The 19,919-nt window shown below is 42.5% G+C and overlaps 1 protein-coding gene across 2 annotated transcripts in view; it reads left to right on the top strand.

The window, feature by feature from the left end:
* LOC131887187 (uncharacterized) overlaps positions 1-19,919 on the top strand; it is a 57,193-nt gene that overhangs the window by 15,320 nt on the left and 21,954 nt on the right. For both annotated transcript variants that reach the window (XM_059235724.1, XM_059235723.1), the window contains exon 2: positions 9,519-11,945. In XM_059235724.1, coding sequence (XP_059091707.1) covers positions 9,556-11,945 — 2,390 coding nt within the window. In that variant the 5' untranslated portion in view covers positions 9,519-9,555. The remainder of the gene's footprint in view (positions 1-9,518; positions 11,946-19,919) is intronic.

Here is a 19,919-nt window from a genome sequence, read left to right as displayed (position 1 = left end):
TGAAAGCTGCTGCTAAGAACAGCAATATATTGGAGTTTAATTCTATTTTCAAGAATATTTCCCACGTTCTTATTTTAAGATGATTGATACATTAGCACCTTCTATACCAATCATAAAATCATTCCTCATTCTGACTTTCAAAAAAGCATCATTTTTGCACCTCATAGAACATCAATTGACTACAAATTTGGAAAACTTACACAATGCTCAGCCAAATCAAGTGAAAGTGATCAGTAGCTAGCCAATTAGTAACAAAACTAGAGATGATACTGAATGATTGCTCCATCAATACTGATGTGATCAATCTGCCTGCTCCTCACACTTTCAAACCAATACTGCCAAGTTTGATCCAAGCAGGATTTCTTTGGTCAGAAAATGTACGTTCCCCTGACCTAAAAAAATCCAGCTTGGATCAAACTTGGCAGTACTGGTTTGAAAGTTTGAGGCGCAGGCAGATTGATCACATCAGTATCAATCAATGAATAATGTCATAGGTCTGGAAAAATAATTTGTAATTTTTGTCAAAATAGTGTAATTTTATTTTATAACTATTACGAAAAGGTGAAAATAAGTTATAAAAAGTTGAAAAAAAGTTAAAACTTGTTTAGGTTAATGAAAAAGATAGATTTCAAAGCATAATCATACCTGTTGCTAATATACCTCCAATGGTTAAGGAGGTGACTAACATTACTACAGACAGCACTAGGGAACATACCTACCTACTAGGTTCTGATTCATTCATATTTTGAAGTATCCTGAAATAACAATAGAGGAATACTAACCACAAATAAATCTGTAAAATCAGTATCATCATTGTGTGAGAGTTTAAAGTACTCGTGTGTAGACAAATTACGGTAAAGTTCGTGGAAAAATCAAAATACAAAAATACCAGCCAGGAAATTATCAAACTAAGGAATTCGTTAGTTATAAATAAATGCAAATTTGAGAACACGATATTTGCCCGAAAAACTATCTTTTTGACCCCTAGCAGTGCGTCGTGAAAACTCTTCTTGTAAGATTGAAATAGAATTTTGTTTTTCCAAGATTATTTTCTGTCTTTGCATTACTTTCAATGCTCATAAAAGTGCTTCTTTAAGGAAGTTTAATTTGATTTTTTTTTGATTTCTCAGTATTTCCCGGGAATTTCCAGGAATTGTTTCATGATTCATACTTTCCTGGAAAAGAAAAGTTTGTTCAGAAAGTATCAGACTACTTAAAACTCGTCTCCCAAAAATGTGGACTTTTCCAAAATCTTAATCACCAAAGTTTCCTCTATCGGAATGAGGGCTTCGTTAGAGTTTCTCCTCCATAGAGGCCACCCTCCTTACTATGGGTAGATTAGTTATTGGGCGAGTTCGGGAAAATTCGGACTCATGCGAGTCCTTTAATTTTCTGACTTTTTGTCGGACTCGCCGAGTCCAGACTCGAGTCTTTTACTGCACTCAAACCAAATAAAAAGGCTCATCTTGCTTTTACTAAGGTGAACAAGGTTAATGAAACCATCATTCAAGAGCTGCTTTCTATTATGGTCAATTCATGACAAAGAAAAACCCGTTTTCTGACGGAGTTTGTAGGAAAAAATGAATGATTCTGTGATGAGTTCGGACGAGAGTCCTTTCCAAAAGATTCTAGTCCGGCCAATTTCTTCAAATTCGAGTAAATGGCTAGGGTGCACTCAGACTCAAGTCTGGACTCGTCCAAGCACCAGACGGGATAGATAGAATGATAGAACCATTTCAAAAAACAGCAAGCATAGATTAGAAACACAAAACCGGCATTTTTGATGGAACACACTGTATATGAAACTCTTGAAGATTTTCTAGACTTTTGATAATGGCAAAAGTTTTTTTATTCGATGCGATGTTCGTTAGCTTGTCTGAAAGTTTTAGGGTCGAAAGGCTGTTATTAAACCGTTGCATGCGTTCCTAAAACCATGATGCTCGCTACGTACCCTGTAAGTAATCTTGAAGTTGAGTTGATTCATTTTGAAAGGCAAAGTTGTATTTGGAAGTAATGATTTAAATGCCGTTTTGTTTTCAATCAGTTCCCACTCCCTTTCGAATTAAACATCACATTTCTTAATCTTGCTCCAGGTTTAATGGTGTTGATCCCTAAAACTCTTTTATTTAACTGACTTTCTGATGTTTAAAAACCTAGTTTTGAATATTAAATTGTTACAACAAAACATTCGTGATAACGTTCGTTCATGCCTGACTGGCATCTTTGGGAAAAAAGTTAATTCGTAATAGAAAGTCTGTTTCAACAATGAAATGAATTACTACTTGGAACTCCTTGTATTTGAATTAGATTTGACGCACTCAAAATTATGCAAAAATACTAAAAGGAGGAAAAGCTTGAAGTCAGCAGCTAGCCCAAACAGCATCGTTCATTCCATTGACTGAATTTGAGAACTCATAACTGAAAAGGCATATTGAATGGCAGATTGGTTTTCATTTGAAGTTTTGGCTTCTCCATTTATGACTTGTGGCTCGACCAAGAATTTTTATTCAGACCTACAAGTTGGTAGCTCTCAAAATCCATGAAACCAAGTGGAAAGTTTAACCGAACGGTTTCATTAAATGTATCGGTTAAAATTTCCATATCCATTATTACTTTTACTTATGTATTGGTACATCCTAAAAGATATCAAATGACCTGTTACTCGTTGCAAAATGCCATCCTGAAGGTTAAGTCAAAGATATTACCCTTCTGACCTGCTTTATTTGTCAAGAAAAAACATTAGTATGAAATGTTGTTGACTGCATCAACTTAACGGTTGAATTACACTACTGAGAAAAGCAAACAGCTTGAAGGAGGTGCACACAACTTAAGATTATGACACCTATCCACCATAATGAAATGACTTAGTAACTGAGATATTTCAATTTGTACTGATAAAATGAAATCAATCATACGGGCAATTGAACAAATCAACCCTACATACTTTCAAGAGCTAGCGCGGTATGCCAACTCAAATTTGTTGGCTGGCCAAATGTCATACAAAGTTGAAGAGGTAACAAAGTGACGAAAAATATTCTTTTATTTCAATAGTACTTGGGATTGCAATCCTTGTAGCGTATAGAAAACCCCGTGAAAACCAACCAAACAAACAAAAGAATTCACAACTCAAATTGCTTGGAAATGTAGTTAAATCTACATTCGCCATGTTAAGGTCGTGTTTGTTACTAATATGATTTAGATTTTTGGTACGTGCCATAGAAATGCAAAAATTAACTCGGCGTCTAATGCACCACAGTCCTGAATGCAAGAACTGGAGCTTAGGAAGAAACTTAAACTTTCTTGATGAATCGAAGTATAACGCAATGTTGATCAATGGTTTCACGCAACCCCCTAAATATCGCCGATTATTTTTTTTCTCGCTTGTTTTAAGGGTAAGAATCTCGCAACCTTTCAAACATTTTGAATGCGATACTAGGTGCCGAGTACTTTTTTCTAATATATTGATTAATTGTACTTTATACTTGAAGGCAAGCTTAAATAAATGTAATAACTGCACAGCCCAAGAATTTCCCTGCCTTTGTATCATCTTTATGATTGTTCCCCCGAATCATAATCTGACAATGCTACATTTTGATAAAGCTCAAGAAGTTAAATAAACAACTTTGAAGTTCAAATCAAATATGAATCAGGACAAGCATTGATAATATTGTGAACAATTGGCTGTATGCCTGAACAGAATCTTGCACGTCTATTTTCACAGATTGCACAAAATAAGTTTCAGCTTTTAACTCGTAACGATGCGAACGCTTGAATATTGATGTGGTCGTTTCATTTAATAACAATAATCCTTTGAAAATTATCAAGATGTTGTTGGGGCCTCTATCTCCTTTCATTATGATATTTTTCTACTCATCATTCTATGCATCATATTTGTATATAGGACAATCTCTTGCGATCGGAGGAATGGTTTTTGATTCAGACTGATCAGAACTCAAAAAATCCGTGACTCCTGTCAGCGACCTAAGAATCTTGCCGTGCAATAGGGAATTCATTGCTATTCAGAGGTCATTTATTTGTCCCCCAAAACAGACCAAATCTACATAATATACTCAAAATCAAACTGCACAAGTAGAAAAGTTCCAAAAGACAACTTGAATCTTCCAAAAGTTCATATTAAGGTCCAGAGGAGAACACTGGTCAACACGGACTAGATGGAGCGCACGATATAGTAGTACTTGATTTATCACCCCCTTGGCAAAGTGTTTTTTTTCTTTCTCTTGTGGAAGAGAGTGTTACATCACCGGGCAAATTCGCTAGTAATGAGGGAGCAGGGTGGGTTCTTCTTGTTCCAAGTCGAATGTTGTCTTGATGGTGGGATTATGCGTCGAGGTTTCAGTGGCCTCAAGTCATGAGGTGTTGTCTGCTTCTTTGGGCTTCTCCGTGTACGTCTCCAATTATCTCGAACAATTGCAGAGTACTGTACAACACACGAAAGTTTATTCCCCTAGAAGGTTCAGAAAACAGCTCCAAATAACTGTCTGTACCAACAGGCAAGTAATCGGGTGAAGCTTTGGGCCAGTTTTACCCGGTTCTCAGAATGTTGGAGATCATGAACACATGAAAGATTGGGGTTGATTGCGACAACGCTTTTGCATTTGAAATGTGGATCAAAAATCCGTTCTGCCATCACACCATCTCATTGGAAAATCTCCATTTCCCAGATGCGATTTTCCGTCGCTCGTGGGTAATGATGCCAATGTAAATAACATTTTCCTGCACTTTCTCTTACTGCTCCCCCAAATTCATTGCCTTCGCCAAACATGGAAATATTTATACATTTTGCCCCCAGATCTGAAAACAATCTTGATACTTCATAGCTCTGGTAAGGTCGGATTCATCGATAAAGATACATCGTAATTGATGGTTTCGATTCCAAGAGCGCCAGGTTCTCACAAGAAAGTGCCTCTAAAAGGAATTCAGTACCTTGTGAAATTCGCTGGATTCTCAGGGATCTTCTTCATATGGCATCTTTATGAAGTTGAACGTTTCAAGTGCAAGTTTCGTAGTTGCATCGTGACATTGGAAACATAAACAGATCGAATAGATGACTACGTGTGACCACTTCCGGTATTTTTTAAGGCAAATCGTTTGTTGATTACGAGATGAACGTAATGGAAAAACCTGTTTTCAATATTTGAGCAGCATTATAGCAGCATTATCTTACAGGACAGTGAAAATAATTGGGTGGTCTCAGGGTCTCCTCGAAGGCACCAATTTCCGACCCAGGGAGGGTGTCGTTTCAAATCTCACTCTCGCAATAAACATTTTTGCTTTTTTTTATCTTTTTAAAGTGGAACTGGTTGATCTCCAACTTATCAATCAGGTTGGTCTGATTTGGCATTTGGGATAGCCTTTTTTTGAAAAGCTGCAAAGACAGTCACCATGAACTACAGAATTCATTAGACGACGACCGATTTCTTTTCCTGTTCAATTCAAAATGAAAATCTTTAAAATGGAATGAAAGCTCTTCTTTCCTATCCTGATCTTGAAGCATATACGCTGCATAACAAAGGACGTTGCTTTGCCTTTGCATCTTCTAATTCAGTCTTACCAAGTCTGATGTTCGTTTCCAACATAAGAGATTAGATGTGGGCTTTGTCCATGGGTTGAGTATTCCTCGACAAAGGGATCTTCTCTCACAGAGTGAATGAGTAAGTCAGTAAGGTGCTATAAAGTGAATGTGTGTGTGTGTGTGTGTGTGTGTGTGTGTGTGAGAGAGTGTCTTCCCACCAGGATTGGAGTTCGTTTTCGTCTTCGTGCTGTTCTTGGTCGTCGCCCTCCAGAGCAAACAACAAGATCAATCTCTTCCTCCTTCGCCTCCAACTCCACCTTAGCTTCTTTGGCTGAGTCGGGCGACGACTTGTCTTCGTTTTCGTGGTCGTCTTTTTGCTCTTCAGTTACCGCTTTAACTCAATCCCTACCATCATGCCAAAGAGGGTCATGTGAAACCATATACATCACTTTGTCCAACGTGCGCTCTCCACCATTAAGTCGCTTTCATTTGAGTCTGATAAATTTTACTGGTTGGTATCTCTACCCTGAGAAATGAAAACAAGAATAATAGATTGCTCTTCTGGGCATAGTTTGAGGAGGTTTCTACAGGTTCCCAAATCCAGATCTTCAGCTCTGGTCAAAGATCTTCCACATGGAGATTAGATGCACCTAGCTGCAAGAGTATATTGGGACGATCGGTGGGAGGGACGAGACGAAGCCATTAAAAAATAGACAATGATCAAGCTGTCGGCTTTAAACAACGAAGGTATTTCTCCAAGCAGAAATGCACAACAGCAGTACTGATCATTCTCTGTGATTGGGGCCCACGCCTCCAGGCCTCGTTCGAGCCTTTCTCTTGTGTCCAATGAAAACTGGATAAAAGCCTTTAAATATACTACGTGGTAGTACAGAAGAAATCTTGAAATTTAACCCATTTGTTAGCTCAGTTGTTCGGGTGGTCGCGCCTCATTCCACCTTAAGACAGGTGTGGAACCCCGGGCCTGCTTCCTTAGAACGGCCCGATCAGGCCCAACCATCCGCCGTTGAAAGGGTGGTTGTGGCGGCAATCGCACGGCGGGCAGTCAAGAAAAGCCAGCCCGAAACCGCTTGTCTTCAGTCGGAGTTGGTCTTTCAGAGAAGTGAGATCTATGACTAAGTTTCGTGGTATTGTGAGCGTATTCTATGACAGTTTTGAATTCACCATGCGGTAATCAAAAGCCGGCCAACGGAAGTGAATCAACAGCTTTTTAAAAGTGAACTCACCATGAGATGGTGTAAATCCTCGGCTTGAATGCTGTTTTAGCGGAACCTTAGAGCCGGTATGTACTACACTAGGGGACTTTTAAGTACTTCTATCTAATACTGTTGGTGTTGCACGCCTAATTCAGCTGACTTTTCCCGGTATTGGCAATTTTTCTTCCAACCAAACAACACTCGAGCGTTTGGCATTTGATCTTGTGATCTCCTCAATGTTTGTTGCCAATTATGAGACCTTGGCCTCTTGCAGTCAAAGGAACTCAGGGCTTCCTTTCCCGGAGCAAAACGAACTCAATTTTTGCTCATCAAGGCGAATTAAGAGCCTGGTCCTACGATTTTCACTTGACTGGCGCATTGATGAGCGTGAGACAAAATCACCCCTCCCTATTAACACGAAGAACCAGAACGACCTTCAGTGATGTTCTCTTTCTTCAACGTGCCCTTTTGTCTGGATTTTCGACAACGCCAGTCGGAGCAAAAAATTCGAAGGTGACAACTGTAAATCAAGACATTGACGTACTTGTGACAATGAGAAATCAAGCTCGCACAAGCAACGTTCGAGTTGCTGGTGGGATGATAAATATCCAAAATGGAGCTTCATTTGGGAGACGCGTGTTTCCCCTTGAACAACTGATTTCTTTGAGCCGAGATTAATAAATCATCACTTCTCAGAGACGCCATTGTGTGTTCAGAAATGTTTCCTTGACGTTTTCGGAAATGCTTAAAAGCGTATCCGCAATTCTGCATGCACTCACACTTGAGCCATTTGCTGCGAGTGTTTCCCAGTGCAATTTGTATCTTTCAACCCGCTTACTCGCAAATGGCCCTACTTGCGAACATGATTCTCAACTTGAGCTCCGACCAAAGAATCAGGACCCTAAACGAAAGAACACAAAAATGCCCAGGAGATTTGTCAAACAGATAAGACACTTTAGTTCCATTCCAAGCGGAAGACACGGGAATGAGTATCATAAAAATTCATATGGACAATGATAAATGTCCCAGCGGTCATGTATTGAGTGACCCATCAACCAATCTGTAGAAGGGCGTGTTCGTAAGAGTTGTCACATAGACGCGAAGGTCTAAATTCGTCCGATTTGCCTAGAGTACCGCTCTTAGTTATTAGTTAGAGACCCACCTTGTACAACACCTTCATGTATATCTTGATAACTCTCCTAGTTCTCTGGGGAAAGAACGATAGCGAGTTGGAACATAGATCACTCATAATTTCAAGCGTTCGCCTCAAATTTATTGCCCGCTCCTGCTATTCATACCTGTAATTTCAGGCTCGTTCAAGACATTTTTGTTCTTTGGCTCCGATTTTGACTTGAATTTAGAAACAAATGAGTTGAAATATTCCCTTGTCCATTCAGATGGCATGTATATGATGAAATTGGAACTACATCTGTCTTGTTCAACTCCAATTTCTCTATGGCATTTATGTAGATCTTTGGTGCAACTAAATAGGCATTACCTCGGCATTTGCCACCGATTTCAATATGTGAAAGAATTGCACCTTTTTTTTCAAGCGGTCTAGTTCTAATGAACGCTCGTTGAAAGGTGGATTTTTTGGTCTTGAATGCCAGTGTTGAAGTGTGGTTCGTATTTCTGTCAAAGTTGTCACGTTCATCATCATCATCACTGTCGTCTTCTGCTTCTTCTTCTTCTTCTTCGTTATCATTATTATTATTATTATTACTTCTGTCGTGGTCTGGAAAATCACGATCAACCATTCTAGTAAAGTCATTCCACTTGGCTGCCATTTTGAAGATGCGGGCTTTGAGGCCATTTCCAGGTGTCTTTGTTGGTATTTGTCGTTTGGAGTAGCGAGGAACGAAAATGGCCAAATTGGCCTTGGAGTGACGATCAAAGACGGTGAAGAAGCCTTCGGCGTGACTGAGAACGCTTCTAGTTTAATTTTTATTCTAGAGTTGTCGAGAGAACTTTCACTACTTCACGATCATCTTTCCGTCCGCCCCCCAAAATAATAAGTACAAAAATGCTTCTCATTTCTGTTTCGCCTTTAAAAATTGCTAATGGCCTCGAGTTCTGTTGGCAAAGGAAAAAAATCATAAAAGCCTTCTCAATCTGAGAGATTTCTCGTCCTCATTACAGCAGATCATGATGCTTCTTGGCCCAAGCGGCAACTCCAATGTTGAACCGATTAAAAGCCGATTGGTTACGGTAGTTTCGGTTGTGATAGAACGAGCTAATCAAACCATGACATGATATGCCATACAAACATAAAACTGTCGAATCCATTCATTTTGAGGTGGATAAAGCTCACGAATTGTCGTTGAGTACGGTGTAAAATCGAGGGATAAAAATTGAAAGAAAAACAATCATGGATCTGGCCTCTGGAAGGCCCACCATGATCCGTTTTAATTAGCCGCTGCCACGAATTCGCGTGACGACATGCATCCACGTTCCGCCCACAAAAATTAGCCATCACCTTCCAAGACTTCTGGAATAAAAATGCTTTATCAAAACGTAACTCCCATCCAGTCTCGCATTATGCACGGAATGAAACCCCCGACTCGAGACCAGCTCTCTGCATTAATCACCTGCAGGGCCTTGCAAGGCCTAGTCTAATGATATTGGCAACGTGAACTCGGGAGTAAAATCTCCCCCCCCCCCCCCGAGGAATTCGGGTGCTAATTTATGCTTCTCTGAATCTTTATGACCCCCGTTGAATTTGAATCATTATAGACATGTCCATGTGGTTATTTATATTTCTCTTTTTCTAGGTGCGGTCAACGGCCTTTGGCCGTCAGCAGCCCAACCATGGAGTTGTCGAGTTCAGGCCATGGGCCTGGGAAAGAGTCCGTCACTCTACTAAGTTACGCCTGTAATCGAAGTGGGGCGAGACCATCGAGGTACAACCCGAAGAGCAAGTGTACCACCTCCTACAATAGTGGGGCCGTACCCCCCGTGGTGGCCAAGAAATCCGACAAGTTCTTCAAGACTTTTCGGAGACGTAGCAAAAGTGCATCTCGATTGCAGCGAGATCAGAATTCGCCCGATTTTCGGGGTAGCGATTGCTCTTTAAATACCCTGGGCTTTGACGACGACGAAGACCGTGGAGTCGATCCGGATCTGAATAAGTTGACCTACAGTCTCAACGGACGGGAACGTGGGCCAGCCAGCCACCCTAGTCATCCGGAGGCCCCCAAGAAGCCGGATCGTGTAACTTTGGTCGGATTTGCCAGCCATTGTGAGTTGGATCGCTTTGGTGTGGACGACCTCGCCTTGTCTCCCACTCGCCACAGTCCGAGAGTTGCCCGACGCCGATTTGGGCGAAAGGGCGTTGCCTCGCTCGACTTTGGGGGCAGCACTTCCAATCTGGTCATGAGTGATCAGCAGAATCGATCCAATTTTACCAACCTGCGCACCTCTCGAGATGTCAAAATGGAGCGAGAACGCCTCCGACAGGAGAAAATGAGCCAATTCAAACAAGAGTCCAGAGATCTCTTCCAAAAGATGAAACAGGAGAGCTTCGAGTCATTCCTTAACGAGACCGGTCAGAGGCCCCCATTATTGAGTGGGCCCTCACTCTTTGAGGAGAGGCTTCGGGCCCTGGAGTTGGCTAATGACACCGATGGCTTCGGGCAATTAGTACAAGAAAATCATGAGCGTTTCTTGCAACTCGTGCGTGAACAACGAGCTTCGGCCTTCGCCTCTCGGCTTTCACCTTCTCCAACGCTCTTTGGACGAGGAGGAGGAGGAGGAGGTGGGGGCAGACTCTCGTCCTCGCCTGCTCTCTCCTCCGAGGAGGCCGCCGCCGTCGCCACCACCACCACTACCGCCACCTCCTCTAGGTCTTCAAGCAGGGGTGAAGGGTTGATGGACTCTCGAACTTTAGCCAACAACAATAGTCGTCAGCCTCGAGCGAGAGGAGGAGGAGCAGACCACGCGTCCTCCGAGGGCCACCACCCCAAGCCAAGAGTGCATCACATTCAAATCCAGAGGGAAAATCTGAGTTGCGAGGTGGACAACAACAGTGGACAAGTCTTGCTCAGGAAGGAATCCGACTCGAAGTTGGAGATCATAGTGAAAGACGAAAACCCGGGTCTGGCCCAGACCCGCAGTGAACCTGTGATTAGGGAGATTGAGGTCCAAGTGGCCGGGAAGAATAGTACAGAGAGACTCCCAACGAGTATTAGTTGTGATAAGGCTCCCACTATCGCGGACTGTGAGCATTTTAGTGATGTCGGAAGCTATTGCTCGGATGATGACGATGATGTGAGTGAACATGAAGGGGACGAGTCTCGAGTAACTGACCTAAAAACACCTTCAACCTCTTCGACGATCACGTTGAATAAGTCGAGCAGTCAGGAGTTGTTCGGAGATTGCGGGACGAGTGAATTGCAACACAATCATAATAGTAATAACAACAACAACAACAATGAGCCCGGTGTCATTATTCCATGTGAAGTGATCCGGTCCAAGGCGACCTTCTCCTCGTCTCTTCAATCAAACAAAGCAAAGAAACCTGATCATCTGAGTTCAGTTGGCCAAGACGACAACAACAGTTCAAGTGTGCAAAGAAGTTTATCCTCATCCAGCCGATTATCCAGCTCAAGTTCAGGATTCTCATCCGGAACAAGTGAAACATTTAATCAACCACCTCATAGTGGGGCAGGCCCCAATCCGGGCCTCGCACCTCAAAAGCTTCAAGGTGCCTTCGAGAAGCGGTCAGTTGCCTATTACCATCCCACCTTCACCAATCATCTCGGATTTGGCCGATTGGGCACGGGCTTGCGGGCCAAAACCCAGAGCTCGTCCGACGTCTACCAATTCCGACGCGAGTCTCTCCAAAGCTTTGGTAACTTTCCGACCTTCTCTCCACCATTTCCGCTACTTATCTCCTCGGGAAGCTCTCTGTTGGGCAAAAGAGCCAATGGGGTAGGCGGTGGTGAATCGAATTCATCGGGTGGGAAACTGAGTTTCCCAAACTCGAAGGGATCAATTACATCGGCTAGTGCCTCGAACATCATGCTGTCTAACGGCAAAGTGCTCCACCATCAGAACGAACACAATCTACTCGTGACAAAATCCAAGTCTTCGACACTCGAGTCGAACTCATCGACAAGCTCTGGCGAGTCGAGTGGTGGAAGTAGCCAAGGATCGAGTCGTGGAAGCAGTGGCAGTGATGGGAATTCGGCGAGCTACAGGTAGGAATCGTTTGAATTGTATGCTTCTGAGACAGAGGCGGTGGTGGTGATGGAGGAGAAGAAGGAAAATTTGGGAAATTGCAAATTGAACGCTAGAGAAACTTCTATCTCTCGCCAAACCAGATTGCCTCGTTAGGCACTCTGGGCCGAAGGCTCGAATGGGACTAAACTACCAACTTGATCGGTCCAGAGGCGATTTTCTTATGCAATGATGCGAACAATTCTTTCGGTACAGTCTCAGAATTCGTGGCAGAAGACTCCTTAGCTCTCCAATGGGAGTTCCAAAACATGAGAGGGCCAGGCTCATAAATTGGCTAGGGTTCGACGAAGACGAGCTCTTAATGGTCAGTGTGTCAAGTATAACGATCATTAGGGACAAAAGATCCTTCGTGCGAGGCACACGAGGCACGCTATATGGGAATTGGTCAATGCTCGAACAATGGTTCGTACTCTTATAGATAATCAAGAATGTTCAGAGCGAGAACAATTTTATTAGTGTCTCATTTATGATCTTGAGTTTTCCGTCAACGACTCGATCACGTTGAAACCAGTTCTTGAACTGACCCGAAGAATGTACCACCTGACCCGACCAGGTAGACTCAAGGTCTGAAAAAGAGCTCCATTCCTTGTCCATCAAAACCTATCGATGCACTTTCAAGTTCATGATTGGACCAAACTCTGGAATTGGTCTACGTGAGTGAGTATAGGTGTGTGTGTGTGTGTGTGTTTCAACAAGGGCCTGTCTTGTCAATCATGGCTTTTGTAGAAATTTAGTTCGGAGCTTCATCATGACACGAGAACTTGTTTTTGCCGCCAATCAGGAACAAACTTTGGATAAAAAAAAACTCCGAATCTGGAGTGAAACTTGCTTCGGGGCAAATATTCATAACCAGTTATAAAAATGGGCGATAGAGGCATCTGGAATGATTAGTTGTCCTGAAATATTTTGAACAAGCTTTGAGCAAGGTCATATCTCGATATACTCTTGGTAGCCTACTAAAGATTACAGGGTTGGGTACCAGACAAATCTGAGACGTTCAGGGTGGGAAGATAGAATTTGTTGCTATGAAAATGTTGGCCCTTCCATTTTTGACAACCTCCCTGACTGACATGGATCGTGGTCTAAAATGAAAAAAAGCCCTTTGATCGAAGAGTTTATGGCACTTTTTTCATCAAGAGGACAACCTGAAAACATTTCTCAGCTGGCATGAAAACGAGTAACACAATGGTAACGTTTTCAGGAATGAAAGGTGGATGTAATGGCCTTGCTTGGAATTCATGTTTTGATTTGTAGTCGAACAAAACACTCTTTAAGTTATTAATGATTATGCAAGATTCCGTTTTAGTCAAGGATATGATGGTGATGTTTGTGACAATCGAGTGCCTTGTAAATATTCATTAGTAAGCTATGCATTGTTAAAACGCTATCCAATTCGGATGTGCCGCCTCCATCCTCTTTTAAACAAGGCTGCTATCACTAACTCTAGGGTAAAATGTAAATAGTATATTCATTTTCAAGGTGACAAAGAGTCACGAATCGTTCTCTACGTTTGTCGATACCTATCCCTGTATGTATCCTAGTTAAGAGATGGCTGGGCTGTAATTTACTAATATGGTCTAGATCTGTATCAGACAAGCTGTCTTATAGGCCGACCAAGACCCGAGGGCGAGCATGTTCTTCACGTGAAATGGTAACTTCTTACCCACATTCCGAAATATTTCGAGACTATTCTGTCTGAATTCTATCAACTTTTTCCGTACAACTTCAACCAGATTTTCCTTCCCATGCGAAAATCGTTAATTAATGCGAGCAGGAGCCTTTTCCTCACCGCCCTAAGATGTGTTATTGATCCAATCCCTCTTGCCAAACATCCAAATCAATCTTCACTGGCAATCAAAAGGCTCCCCATTGCTTGCTTCATTTTAGATATCCCCGGTCAAACGGTTTTAGCACCACAGAACACTTGAAATGATCCCATTGGACCACCCACTGACCAAGTACATACAAAAATACTTCTTAACACGGAGGTAGGAGGCCTAAAGCCAACACGGCTATAATGAGTCATTCCGAGGGTAGAAAATCATGCTCAACGTGTTCTCCTTCCGTCATGTCATGCGTACAACAGATGACTGATTCGGCCAGAATGAGGTGCCTCCGGATCCTCCATTCAAGATGAACCCACGAATAAGGATAGGATTCACTTTCATTTCGACGCATCCCCCCAAGTGGTTGGAGTGGCTTCGTTGGGTTAGCCTCAAAATCTCAACGGTATCTTTTTTCGGGCACTGTTATCATCAGGCTCGTCTTCTTATTCGGACAGTTTACTCCTGCACACACGCTTGAGATGGGAGGCACCTTCTATCTACTTACCGGGGTACATTGTAGGTGAAATCGAAAGTTGGTCAAATGATGAGAGCCTAATCAAACACTCAGCTGACAAAACAGGGCTGTTAGCTAATTCCACGTCAAATGATGAGAGCCTAATCAAACACTCAGCTGACAAAACAGGGCTGTTAGCTAATTCCACGTTTAGAAACGTCTGAAGAGCACGACATGAGAGGAGACGCCCGGGAGTCTGATACATAGGTTGGAATGTGAGAGTCCCTTGAGTTGTTGGATGTCCTGGAAAAGGCAACGGCCTAACCATTACCAGCTATTCCGGAGTGGTTTCGGCCACATGACGACCATCGTTGAGGAATGAATATCGGCTAGTCAAACACGGGCCCAAAACACTTTTCCAAAGGCGAAAAAATTAGAAATCGTGGTTGAAGTTGGAGAATTCGGGAATGTTTGAAAGGTGAAATCACTTTTTGCTGTCTTTCTCTCTATCTCTTCCAAGATTCCTCAATTAAGTGTTTTCTTGTGTTTCGACCACGTCCACCAGGATTGGGTTTCTCGCGGTTCTCTCCTGATTCCCAATCAGAAAATTCTCCAATTGAAGACCATCATCATCTCGAAGCCGGCCAAGGAGGAGTTAATTACTTCGAGAAGCAGGGCTGATGGGCCTAGAATCGTTTGGTGCACTATAACTGTTTGCTCAGGGTTGCCAGATTGGCTGAAGGGATATTTTGCCCTGAAGTAGTAATAGCAGTTTAGTGTACCGAAAGTGTACGTACACGTGAATGTATCGATGGTATGAGCACTTAGCGTTCACACATGAGAATGAGGTGCAAAGTTCACTGCTACGCACTTCCTTGTCATGCCTACTTGTCAAATCCTGTGGTTGTATGGGTGAAACCAGTCCTTCCTACCTCGTGGTAAAAGAAACCAATGAGATGGACGTTTCGTGGTTGGAGAACGAGCAAAAGACACAGACAGCCGAGAGAGATATAGAGATATATAGATAGAGGGAGAAAGTCGGATTTTGTTGTCGACTTCCCCCTGGAGGGCAATTTCAAATTCTCAAGACAATCCCTCAATTGTTCGTACAATAGTCGTCGGTTTATGGTGGTTTGCAGCTTATGCCATGGGTTGGCAAGATCATAGGAGCAAGCAAGGGGATGTCCCTAATGGGCGAAGAAGAGTGATACTCCACGTCATGGCCATGCCACATATGGGGACAGGCTCATTATCTCTAATTGGTTGTTTCACTTTAAAACTAGAGTCGGCAATCTCTCGGGATCTACAGTAGGAGCTTTTTTTCAATGGGACTTGACGTGCGTAACGGCACCTTGATGGAAAGATGGATCAGAGATCGGAGATTGGAGCTCATGTCATTCAATAGGCGTTAATTTGGGAGAGCAAAAGCGAATGAGAGAGATTCACATCTGGACGTTTGCAGATGAGGGTAAGCTTCAAATCAAGTGGGTTAACGTTTTTCAATAAAGAATATGGAAAGTGTTACCCCAATAAGTAGAGTTCTACCGTTTGAGAGCCAGAGCTCAAAACATATCTTTTTTTACAACAGTATCAATTCTGACCCATATTTTCCGGGCATCTCATAAAAGAGCTTGCTAAGGAAGGAGGGCAAAAAGTGGACTTTTCCCTTAGCTTATCTTGGAGTGCATTCAAAAGAGATCAGTTTTCATCCTCATAACTAGCGGGTTAAAGCCTTCATTGGCGCCCTCTAAGCGGCTAGCCACCCTTTGTGCCTTTGTGAATCCAGTGAATGAGATTCCAATCCCTGAACTGAGGGTGGCGATCACGATTTCACGATTTCCTCATTCTGTGATAGCCGTCCCCTTCTCTTCGCTGGAGTTGAACCAAGTGAATTGGCCCTCCTCCTTGTGCATACGAGTGAGTACTCGATGAAAAAATTGAATCTTCCCTTCCCCCTTTTGATTTTCTCTTTTCTCCCCTCCCTTACCTATTTTTTTTGCTGCGATGAAGGCAATTATGAGTTCTAAATACAGCTAAATAACGGCCATTAAAGCCATCCATCCATCTTGGCCTTTGGAATTTGGGCAAATCCTTCCGAGAGATCTGGAGATGAAGTCTCGCTCACTCCAAGACATCGGAAGATCCTTTTCACTTTAGCGTCAGTCAAGATAATGGTGGGCATGATCATCATCCCATTCAAGAAAACGATCAGTTCTTCACCCCCTTCGTTCTTCGTTCTCAGACTCTCTGGGAAAAGCCATTAGACCTGAGCAATGAATCTTGCATTTTTTATTACAAATCTTGAAAAGAGACGCTTGTGAATCTGCGGGCAAGATGAGATCTGGAAATCACGCCGTGATGAAGTGAAGTGCCTTCGTGGCCAGGTAAACGACTTTTTGCTTCTCACAAATGATGATCTCTTAAACCACCTTGGACTGTGAGCGATTCCCTTCGATCGTTGGTGTGAAAAGCCTTAAAATGGGCCCAATAAATCACTAGTCCAAACGCTTATTATCAAATTAACTGTTCCGCAGTAAATTCCGGAACTCAGGAACCCTCGGAATTGGACCACACTATTTAATAAAAGTATGTGCCAACAGCAGTTCGAAATGGTGAAAGTGATGAAGAGAGCAGGGCCGATGATCACCATTCGCCAGCTTCTGGTAATATTTTAGTGGCTCATTCGCCAAACAAAGGAATGAGCGATGAGCCTTTTAGAACCAGTTGACACCTGCAATCGGGTGGGTTGGGATGATTTTAAATCTCTCTCTCTAAGAATTGACCTGAAAAGAGTCGGATGTACGGATTTTGAATGCACCAAAGGCGCACATTAGATCTCCCGGAATCGGATTCCAATCACAAAGGATGACTCAAATTTCGAGTCGTCTTCATTCTCGAAACCGGATTCACTTTTTAATGGCCAAAAACGAACTGTCATTTGTGTAGTTATTGGACTTTCACCGCATGAATTATTCCAGGGTCTGAAGTTGTTTCGAGTGTTTTCTTCTCCCATTTGAGCTTACTCATCATCACAAGGATCTGGTGGGATTTTTAATCTTTGACTCGATATCCTATCATTTCTTGGAAGTTCAAATTCCCAATGATCACGTAGTTCTAATTTGCAATTACTCTGAAAGCTGAAATATCGACGCACAAATGCAATTCGACAGTTCTTCCGAACATTTCAATAACAATTTCAGACGTTCTGAATTGACAAACCACCTTCATGACAAATGACCACCTGATGATGTTAGAAATGTATTTGTTCTGGTTCATTTCATTGGAGCTGATTATACCTGAACTTGGTGGAATATCCCTGCCTCCAACCTGATCTTGGCCATTTTAGATTTCTGTCCAGGAATTAATGGCCACGTGGGTGGATCATCAGGATCTTGATTACGTCCGAGAAAAGTAACTTTCTAATAGAGTGTTTGCACAAATCAATCGCAAATAACACCGCCCACTCAATAATCGAGGTTGGTTGATCTGAGGCCCATGCCGAAATCACATAGTTAAGTCGTTAAAGTAGCCAACCACTCGCCGGTTCATGGTTTGCCTTCTCATAAACCTAAATTGATCCGCCATGATTTGCTTCTTCTGCAGTTAATCCAGTGTTGCCAATATTACATCAGAGAGGTGCTAAACAAGTGGAGAGTAAAAGGGTGGCACACTGCCATGAAAAATGTAGTTCTTGCTCTCAAAGAAAATATGGTCACCAATCTTTGGCATACTCTAAGCTGTGAAATTAATAAACTAGTTAGACCGTATTACATACTTCCGATTTACGTATGTAAATAAATGGCAGCACTGTGTAGTCTGTTGCCGAGCCTCTAGAGTCGTGCGTGATTTGACCGTTTTGGATAGAGTGACGACTTTGGCTATGGCATTTCATCCATTTGAAGGTTTGTCCTGAGGCCCATGGCATTACATGTCTAACAAATGCAAGGTCATCAACACCAAACCAAGACTCCAGACGCAATGATCTCAATTAATTTCTGCGAGTAGAGCTTGGTCGACGTGCAATTTCCTTGGTTCAGTCGAATATTGCATGTAATATTAGTGATCTGATCTTGCTCAAATTGCACAACTCATTTCCACTCCAGCGAAATGGCAAGATTCCCATTAACCTTGGACCATAGCAGTCGAGCTAGTGGAGATGAACTGGGTGATCCGTTTTACATTCTAAAATGGTGAGAAAAATCAGAAATCTACCTCACTCCACTAACGGTCTGAAGATCAGGAAACTCATCAGATCTTACAAATCTTGCCTAAGATGAACCGTAAGCCCTCACATGACACCGGGGTGTGACATCCATAAAAATGCCTTTACTCAGATCAGACTCGAGAGCAAAGCTGAAAGATGCAGTGAAGAGGGCGATCTGAGATTTCTTGCTCCAATGTTATTTTCTTCGCACAACTGCAAGTTATACGAGGACTGATATTACACCAACAGCAACAATAACCGAACCTCTTTGTATCTTCGCCTCACTCGACAAGCATCGTTTCTAGAACCCGTCATTCAAGTCATGCACCATTAGACTCACGGCATAGATTGACGGGGAAATCAAACCTAGATAGCTCGCTAAGGACGTCCTGGACGAACATCTTCACCCGCAGCTTTTTGACGTCTGTGGCAATTTTCTTCTCCTTCTTCTGTCTGGCAAGTCAGTCAGGAGATAGCAATGAGCTTGCATGAGTATTCGGAAAGAAGTGCTCAACCTCTTTGAAATGTGGGTGTTGCTTGTACCCCCGATACACGCTTACGTAGAGCAGTGAAGATGACTACGTTCGTTATCTCTGCAATTACTACAACTTGCGATATTTGTAGCACACAACGAATGTTGTGTGTCTAGTAAAGTAGCTTTGTGTTGCTTTGTGTTCTGACATGTCGAGCAAAACCCTGAAAATTTGCCCTCTGTTTTCCAGGTATGACACAAATCTGATTGGATAAGATTATCATCGGCTTTAGGCGTATTTGGAGTCATTTTCTCAATCACATTCCAGAGGATCCCATCTCCTTGATTCTCATGAAAGCCAATGACCCTAAAATAATACTCAAAAGCAAAGTCAACGACCTGTCGGCCGGTTTTTCCACACGGAATACATATCTGGCCCTTAATTTGGGATATTAAAGGGGGGGGGGTATTTTTAAGCCAGTATCAATTGGTTGAAAAGTCTCTCTGCCAGTGAAATGATGTCAGGTCCATGACGTCATTAGTTCCTGAAGAAGGGAGAGAGAAAATTAGGGGTTTGGTGTGAAAATGTTTGCTTTCAAGAATGTGACTGGGGTTCATTGTGTCTGGAGTAGCTTGAGGGTCGCTGATCATCCGACCTAAGCCTTGTCTTCGGATCTTGTTGACTCTATTGGCGGGGTTCGTGTCATGAGATTTTTGACAGGGAAGGGAATGATCAATCTCTTTACGGAAGCGTTTGTCAAAAGCGACGTTCTTCAGGATGAACTTGCGAATTCCCGATCATTTTCCTTGAAAAAGATGTGCTAACTTCTTTTTGTGTACTATATGTTGTAGTATGTACGTACTCGGGCAGCCTCCCGGATAAGAGAAGAGGATCGGACGACATTGATGAGGTAATTCTCACAGGGTGTGAAAGTTCTTGAGAAAACATTGCTACAAGCATGCCGGAAAATCGTTCTT

This window comes from Tigriopus californicus, chromosome 9 (genome assembly GCF_007210705.1).
Source record: "Tigriopus californicus strain San Diego chromosome 9, Tcal_SD_v2.1, whole genome shotgun sequence".
NCBI classification, from domain to species: domain Eukaryota; kingdom Metazoa; phylum Arthropoda; class Copepoda; order Harpacticoida; family Harpacticidae; genus Tigriopus; species Tigriopus californicus.
The sequence above is the reverse complement of the archived record's forward strand: the minus strand, read 5'-3'. Positions and strand labels throughout refer to the sequence as shown.